Genomic DNA, 9,414 nt, shown 5'->3' with positions numbered 1-9,414 from the left:
CCCAGGAGCAACGATCATCTTCGTCCCTCGCCCAACAACCGTTGTGTCAGCTGGTGGTCTCTTCACAAGCACTTACGATGGCTCAGTTATTTCAACCACGACACTGCCGGTTGGAACTGACGGCCTTCCTGGTGCCACGATTGTTCTTGTTCCCGGCATTACGGCGACACCGGCGCTCCCTAATATTCTTACGAGCACTTACGATGGCTCAGTTGAGATCACCTCGACGATTCTCAACAGCGCAGGTGATCCTATCGAGACCTTGGTTCTCGTCCCAAGCTCAATAGGTTTGCCTACTGGTGTTCCTACTTTGCCTACAAGCACTTACGACGGCTCTGTCACCGTAACCTCGACAATCCTGGACCCGTCTGGCAACCCTGTTCTTACTGCAATCTTCGTCCCAGGCTCAACTGCCTTGCCCGCATTGCCAACAAGCTTCTATGATGGATCCGTAACCTTAACGTCGACAATTCTGGATCCTTCCGGAAACCCCGTCGAGACCGCTGTGTTCGTCCCAAGTATCACGGGTGTTCCTCAACTGCCGACCAGCCTCTACGATGGCTCGATTACATTGACATCAACCATCTTGGACGCCTCCGGAAACCCAGTTGAGACGGCCGTCTTTGTTCCCAGCGTCACTGGCATTCCTCAATTGCCAACAAGTCTGTACGATGGGTCCATTACTGTTACTTCGACAATCCTTGATGCGTCCGGCAACCCTGTTCAAACTGCAGTGTTTGTGCCAAGCATTACCGGCCTTCCTGCCGCTTTGCCCACGAGCCTTTATGACGGGTCAATCACGGTCACATCAACTATACTCGACGCCTTGGGTAACCCTGTCCAAACCGCGATCTTCGTGCCGAGCGGTGTGCCGAGCGTTACTGGCCTTCCTGGTATCCTCCCAACCAGTCTTTATGACGGGTCGATCACCGTCACGTCAACTATCCTCGATGCTTCTGGTAACCCAGTTGAAACGGCTGTATTTGTACCAAGCATCACTGGTCTACCCAATGTTTTGCCAACAAGTCTATATGACGGGTCCGTTACGCTTACATCAACCATTCTTGATGCTTCCGGAAACCCTGTTCAAACGGCTGTGTTCGTGCCAAGCGTCACTGGCCTACCGGGTGTCCTGCCTACGAGTCTTTACGATGGATCTATCACGCTTACATCGACAATTCTTGACGCGTCAGGTAACCCGATTCAAACGGCTGTCTTCGTTCCAAGCATCACCGGATTGCCTAGTGCACCTGACGCATTGCCGACCAGCCTTTACGATGGATCGGTGACGTTGACGTCTACTATTTTGGACGCGTCCGGAAACCCAATCCAGACTGCCGTGTTTGTGCCAAGCAACACTGGCCTTCCAGGCGCCCTACCAACCAGCTTCTACGATGGTTCGGTGACTCTAACTTCCACAATTCTTGACGCGTCTGGAAACCCAGTTGAAACTGCGGTCTTCGTGCCGTCTATCACTGGCTTGCCGAACGTTCTTCCGACCAGCTTCTACGACGGATCTGTGACGTTGACGTCGACGATCTTGGACCCTTCAGGCAACCCAATCCAGACTGCCGTATTTGTTCCGACGATCACGGGCCTGCCCGACGTGCTCCCAACAAGCTTCTATGATGGATCTGTTACTCTTACTTCCACCATCTTGGACGCATCTGGCAACCCGATTCAGACCGCGGTTTTCATCCCGACAGTCACTGGCTTGCCAAACGTGCTTCCTACTAGCACCTACGATGGATCTGTTACTTTGACTTCCACTATCCTGGATTCTTCTGGTAACCCCGTCTTGACGGCAATTTTCGTTCCCGGATCGACTGCACTACCCAGCCTGGATCTTCCCACCAGCACCTATGATGGCTCTGTCACTCTGACTTCAACCATCCTGGATGCGTCTGGAAATCCTATCCAGACGGCTATCTTTGTGCCCGGCGTGTCTAGCTTGCTGGCCACCGGTCTACCAACGAGTACATATGATGGCTCAGTCACACTGACTTCAACTATTTTGGATGCTTCAGGCAACCCTGTTGAGACCGCAGTATTTGTACCAGGCCTTACGAGCTTGGCAAACAACGGGCTTCCTACCAGCACGTACGATGGCTCTGTCACATTGACATCAACGATCTTGGATGCCTCGGGCGATCCTGTGCAGACCGTCGTTCTCGTGCCGACTGCCACTGGCCTTCCAGGTGGTGGGCTTCTTACCAGCACTTACGACGGATCGATCATCTCAACAACCACACTTCCCGTTGGTACCGATGGCTTGCCTGGCGCGACTGTCATTCTTGTACCCAGCCCAACTGCTCCCGCACTGGATGTCTTGACAAGCACATACCCTGGCTCTGTGACCCTGACAACGACCGTTCCGTTTGGGCCGCCTGGCTCTTCTGCAGTCATCGTTTTGGTTCCAAGTGCTACTGCGGCCCTCGGAGATATCCTCACCACCACGTACGGCGGATCAGTCACTCTCACCAGCACATTCCCTGCTGGCCCGAATGGCGAGGCTCCGTCTACTGTCGTCTATGTTCCGGGCATCACCGACGCCCTGCCAAACTTGCTCACAAGCACGTACGATGGCTCGATTACCTTCACCTCTACGCTCCCAGGGGGTCCCTCTGGTGAGCCTGGTGCCACTGTCATCTTCGTTCCCGGCATTACTGGCGTCCCCTCTGCTCCCACCAGAAGCATCTCGTTCGCGACCATCACAAGCGCATACACTGGTGCTCTTCCCTCCGCCACCACGGTCTTCCCGACCGGCGACAACGATGAAGGTACCATTATCATTCTCGAGCCAGCCTCATCAGGAGCTGGTGGTGACCCGGCTCTGTTCGTCACGCTTACGAGTGGCTACTCCGGTCTCGTGCCATCTGCGACAACCATCCTGCCTACTGGCACCGAGACACTTGGGCAAGTCATCATTTTGGTGCCCACTGCCACGGACGGAAGCACTCCCACCTTCAACTTTGCCACTGTCACCAGCGGATACACCGGTCTGGTACCGTCTGCCACCACCATCTTCCCTACCGGAACCGACACCGACGGGACGGTTATCATTCTTGAGCCGACGGCCACTCAACCGCTTGCATTCACAACCATCACTAGCCCTGGTGTTGGATCCATTACGTCGACTACAACAATCTTGCCGACTGTCACTGGCGATCCCGCCATTGTCGTCATTTTCGACCCGGATCTCCTTGGTACAACCTCGGACCTCCCATCCTACACCACGGTCATCAGCACGTACGATGGATCGTCTCTCAAAACTTCTACCTTGGCACCTGCAGGAACTGACACTATTGGAACTGTTGTGGTTCTCGTACCAAGCGCAAGCGTCTCCATCCCCGGAGTCTCTTCCTATGTCACTCTCATCAGCATTTACAGTGGCTTGGAGCCCCTTGTTTCGACTTTGGCACCTTCTGGCACCGACGCTGTTGGCACCATCATCTTCTACGAACCCATCGCCACTCCAACGGCTGATTTCACAACAATCATCAGCAGTTATGATGGGTCTGCTGTGGCCACGTCAACGATTGCTCCGGCCAATCCTGGCGATATCGGCACTGTCATCATCCTTCAGCCTGCTTCCCTCATCAGCACCCCTGTCCTGTCCGTCACAGCCGTCTTTACTACCATCACCACCACATACGATGGCAGCATCATTCAGACCACGACGGCCTTGCCTACAGGAACTGGCCTCGGTGAAATTGGCACTGTCATTGTCCAGGTTCCAAGCGCGCTGGCCAATGCCTTTACTACTATCACCAGCGGCTACGACGGTTCGGTCACCTTGACCACGACTCTACTGCCTGATGCGACTGACCCTGCCGGTCTTGGCACGGTTATTGTGCAGGTGCCTACCCAGCTTCCATTGAGCACTGGCAGCTTGGGTGAGTTGTTCACGACAGTAACATCGACGTACGCCGGTTCGGTTACTCTTACTTCTACGGCCCTGCCCAATCCTGCTGATCCCACCCCGATTATCTCCATCATTGTTCAGATTCCTGGAGATCCTGCGGCAAGTACAGATCTGTTGGGTGACCTGTTTACGACAGTCACTTCGACTTATGCTGGTTCGGTTACTCTTACATCCACAGCACTCCCTGATCCAGCAGACCCCACTGGCATTAGAACAGTTATTGTGCAAGTTCCTGATCAAGCGGCAACAAGCACTGATGCTTTGGGTAACATCTTCACCACGATTACATCCACGTACGCTGGATCCGTCACCCTTACATCAACAGCTCTTCCAGACATTGCAGACCAGACCGGTATCAGGACCGTCATTGTTCAAGTTCCCGGCGATCAAGCCACATCGACAGACATTTTGGGCGATCTTTTCACCACCGTGACGTCGACATACGCTGGCTCCGTAACTCTCACTTCTACGGCTCTGCCTGACGTTGCGGACCCAAGTGGCATCCGAACAGTCATCGTACAGGTTCCAGGCGACTTGGCGTCTTCCGCGACTGATCCTCTTGCCGCTTCGTTCACAACCATTTTCAGCACGTACCCTGGCTCAGTTACCTTGACAACTACTTTGCTGCCTGCTGCAACCGACCCGTCTGGTCTCGCCACTGTCATTGTCCAGCTTCCGGATATCCTCGCCACGTCTACGGGGGATGCCCTGCCAACATCAACAGACGGTGTTTTGCCTGCGTCTTTCACCACAATCTTCAGCACGTACGACGGCTCCATTCCGCTCACCACGACCTTGCCACCAGACGTTACCGTCCCATCTGGCCTTGGAACTGTCATCGTTCAAATCCCCGCGAGTGCTACTTCCGATCCTTTGGCTGCTTCTTATACTACCATCACCAGCGGCTACACTGGTTTGGTCCCTCAGACCACCACCTTGGCGCCCGCGAATCCTGAAGATCTCGGAACAGTCGTCGTACAAGTCCCCAGCGCTACTGTGGATCCTGGAGTCTTCCTTACCACCGTCACAAGTGGCTACGATGGCTCAATTACTCAACTCACCACTCTGCCCGTTGCAACTATTGATGGTTCGACGATTCAAACTGTGATCGCGCAGGTTCCTACCCTTGTGCCGACTGACTCGATTGATCTTGATGATCTCCTCGTCACTTTGACAAATGGCTATGACGGTTCTGTGACCTTGACAACAACATTGCCTGCGGTTACCATTGATGGATCGACAATCCGGTCTGTTATTGTTCAAGTTCCGACTCAGACAGCTCTGCCTGGTGTTTTCCTTACCACTCTTACAAGTGGCTACGATGGCTCAGTTACGCAGACAACCACCTTGCCTGTTGCTACTGTTGGAGGTCTTCCCATCCAGACCGTGGTTGTGCAGGTCCCTACTGCCACAGTCTCCGACGGAATCCAGTTCACCACTATCACCAGTGGTTACGACGGACTTCTCACTCAGACGACGAGCTTTCCCATTGGTACAGTCGGCGGCGTTCCGGTCCAGACAGTCGTTGTCCAGGTTCCTACCTCTACGGACCCTCTTGGCGCTCTGTACACGACTCTCACAAGCGCTTATCCCGGCTCGGTCACCTTGACCACCACTCTCGCTCCGGCTGGTACAGGTATTTCTGAGTTGGGTACTGTTGTCGTCCAGGTGCCGTCCGATGTTCTCTCTGGTGCGACCCAGTACACTACTCTTACCAGTGGATACGACGGTTCTCTACTGCTTACGCAGACTGGTATCACCACCGGCGCAGATGGTCTCGCTACTGTTATCGTTTTGCAGCCAACTGGAACACTTACAGTTCTCCCGTCCAACAGTGCAAGCGCTACTGAATCTGGCGACCCTGCTTTATTCATTACGATCACAACTGGCTACCCAGGCTCGGTCATCGCTACCCAAACTGACTCGGTCACTGGCCCTGATGGTCTCGTCACTGTCGTCGTCCAGACTCCCACGATCACTGCTCTGCCTAGTCTTGACTACACCACCATCACGAGCGGATATGACGGCTCGGTCCTGCAAACCCTTATTGGATCAGCCACGGGTGCAGACGGTCTTGCTACCGTCATTGTGCAGGTTCCTACTGGATCTATCACAGTCGCACCGGCGACGTCAGGAACTAGCGTGCCCGGCATCTCGTACACCACTGTCACTGAGACTTACGATGGCTCGTTCCTCCAGACGCTCATCGGCTCAATCCTTGGTCTTGATGGTCTCGCAACGGTTCTTGTGCAAGTTCCTAAAATCAGTATCGATATCTCGATCTCTCTTGGCTTGCCTTCCCTCGGACCGGGTGCCACTCCCACGATTACCGTCGATCATTCGGCTACTACCAGTGTCCCTGGCTTATCATACACCACCGTCACAAGTGGTTACGATGGCTCAATCGTCCAGACCCAGCTCGGATCCGTCACCGGCATCGATGGACTCGCCACTGCTGTCGTTCTGGTACCCAGCACCGCGGCCACTCTGCCGACTTCGGTTACTGAGAACATCATCTCGTACATCACGGTTACGACTGGCTACGATGGTTCTATCACTTTGTTCCAGACTATTGCACCCGCAGCTTCTGGCCTTCCTGGCACCGTCCTCGCCCAGATCCCGACTGCGGCAGGGCCCATCACGGCGCCGACAATCACCACGCCTTCACTTACCGGCTCAGGCGGAACTGTCACGGTCACATCGTTCGACCCGAGCATGACTGGTTCTGCTTTTATCACAACGACGTTGTCGCCCTCTCGTCTCAGTGACCCAGTCACGGTGCTCGTCGCGGTTCCTCGGCGACTCTTCTTGGTCACAACCTCGATCCCAGGCCTGTCATCTGTGCGTACGTCAACATTGTCCATCGGTCTCGACGGCATTCAGACCGTCATGGTACAGGTCCCAGCTCTCTCGACTCCCACAGCGCTGTCAACGCCTACAATTGGCGCGATCACCACCGTCACCACTCCTTATGCAGGCTCGGTCACTTTGATCCAGACCCAGACTCCAATCAACATTGGCGACCCAACTACCGTGCTTGTTCAAGTTCCAGAGGCGCTGTTCGAGATCACCTCAACGCGCTTTGGAGCAACTTCTGCAGGAACGACCACGGTATCGCCAATTGGCACTGGTGTTCCCACAGTCATCATCGATGTTCCGGGAGCCTTCTCTACCATCACAAGCGGATACTCCGGTCTCATTCCGTCTACCACCACGATCTTGCCCACAGGTCTTGATGACATTGGCCTTATTATCATCCAGACGCCGACTGCCGACGTCAGCTCAATTGGAGGCACCATCTTCACTACCGCTCCTGGTACTGGTCTTATTCCGACTACCACCACGGTTACCGGTACTGATGGTATCGTGTCTGTGATTGTCGAGACTCCCATGATTGGCGTGACTTCTGGAGGCACCGTCTTCACCACCGTTCCGGGAACTGGCCTTCTTCCGACGGCCACCACCGTTACTGGTGCTGATGGAATTGTGTCTGTCATTTTCGAGACTCCCACTGTCTCGGCGACCGCCATTCCTACTACCGTCTTCACCACGGTACCCGGAACTGGATTGCTTCCTACAGCAACTACAGTCACTGGTGCCGATGGCGTTGTCTCTGTCATCTTCCAGACTCCCACGACCTCGGGCGAGCTGCCCACGGTCTTTACCACGATCCCTGGAACTGGTGCTCTCCCTGCAACACTCACAGTCACCGGAACCGATGGAGTGGTTTCAGTCATTTTCGAGGCACCCACAGTCACTTCAGGAGGTCTTCCCACGACCATCTTTACCACCGTTCCTGGCACCGGTCTGCTTCCCGAGGCCACGACCGTTACGGGCGCAGATGGCATCGTTTCGGTCATCTTCCAAACACCCACAACGGCTGCACCAGGCGCACCGACTACCGTCTTTACCACGGCACCTGGCACTGGTCTCTTGCCCGCGACCACCACGGTTACCGGCGCTGATGGCATCGTCTCCGTCATCTTCCTCGACCCTGACACCTCTGGCGAGCCTACAATCACGCCAACTGCAGCCACCACCGTCTTCACCACCATCCCAGGCACTGGAGTCCTCCCCGCCACCAACATCGTTACCGGTCCCGATGGAGTGGTCTCGGTCATTGTCTCCGAGGCCACAGCCACAAGCATCCCTGGGGTTTCATATACCACTATTACCACGGGAGGCCCGGCTTTGGCTACAAGAACCATCCTGCCATCCGTTCTTGGTGATTTGGCAACCGTTATTGTCGAGACTCCCACTTTGGATGCCAGTCCTGGTGCTTTCATCACGGTCACCTCAGCTGGCCCCGTCCCGACTACTTTCACCCTTCTCCCGGCTTCTCTGGGCGAAACCGGTACTGTTGTGATCGTCTCGACCACATCCTCGGACCTGGCTGTCGACCCGGCTCTGTCATTCACCACAGTCTTCTCGGCCGGCCCAGTCCCTACGACTCTTACAATTTTGCCAGCCATTTCTGGAGACCTCGGCACTATCATCGTGGTCCCGATAGCATCTTCTGACCTTCCCATTGATCCGGCACTTTCACTCACTACTGTGTTCTCTGCTGGTCCTATCCCGACAACCTTCACCCTCCCCCCTGCAGTCAGCGGACTGCCAGGCACGGTTGTGATCGTTCCTTCAGCAACCTCTTCGGACTTGCTTGCCGACCCTGCTCTCGAATACACCACTGTGTTCTCTGCTGGCCCCATCCCGACGACCTTCACTCTTGCTCCAGCATCTAGTGGGTTGCCAGGCACAGTCGTGGTCGTCCCCTCGACGACTTCTTCGGACCTGCTCGTCGACCCGGCTCTCGAGTACACCACCGTATTCTCCGCTGGTCCCGTTCCTACCACCTACACACTTCCTCCGGCAATCAGTGGTCTTCCTGGCACGGTGGTTGTTGTTCCGTCAGCAACCTCGTCAGACTTGCTCGCTGACCCCGCCCTGCAATTCACCACTGTCTTCTCTGCGGGTCCTGTTCCGACGACTTTCACAATCACTCCTGCTGTCAGCGGCTCTCTTGGTACAGTTGTCATTGTGCCGTCAGCAACTTCTTCGGACTTGCTCATCGACCCCGCGATCCAATATACGACCGTCATCTCTGCAGGTCCTATTCCTACGACTTACACAATCCCTCCCGCAGCAAGTGGTCTCCCTGGTACTATTGTCGTTGTTCCCACAGCTTCATCCGATCTGTCGATCGACCCTGCTCTCTCACTTACAACGGTTTTCTCTGCGGGTCCAATCCCTACGACTTACACCCTTCCTCCAGCATCAAGTGGTCTTCCAGGAACCGTCGTTGTGGTCCCTACCGCTTCGTCCGATCTGCCTATCGACCCGGCATTGTCGTACACAACCGTCTTTTCTGCCGGTCCCATTCCCACGACGTTCACTCTGCCGCCCCTGTCAAGCGGTCTTCCTGGTACTGTGGTGGTGGTTCCGTCGGCCACCTCGGGTTTGCCAATCGACCCTGCGCTGTCATACACGAC

The 9,414-nt window shown here is 55.3% G+C and overlaps 1 protein-coding gene across 1 annotated transcript in view; it reads left to right on the top strand.

Annotated features, from left to right (window-relative positions):
• Nucleotides 1-9,414, top strand: part of CGCS363_v007622 (putative cell agglutination protein) — a gene marked incomplete at both ends in the record, with an annotated part of 29,536 nt that overhangs the window by 10,329 nt on the left and 9,793 nt on the right. The window contains one exon of the mRNA XM_036639471.1: nt 6-9,347. Within this exon, the coding sequence (XP_036496824.1) occupies nt 6-9,347 (9,342 nt within the window). The remainder of the gene's footprint in view (nt 1-5; nt 9,348-9,414) is intronic.

The sequence above is a fragment of the Colletotrichum siamense genome (assembly GCF_013390195.1).
Source record: "Colletotrichum siamense strain Cg363 chromosome Unknown KSG_Cg363_contig04, whole genome shotgun sequence".
In the NCBI taxonomy this organism is placed as follows: domain Eukaryota; kingdom Fungi; phylum Ascomycota; class Sordariomycetes; order Glomerellales; family Glomerellaceae; genus Colletotrichum; species Colletotrichum siamense.
Note: the sequence above shows the minus strand (reverse complement) of the source record. Positions and strands in the feature narration are given on the sequence as shown.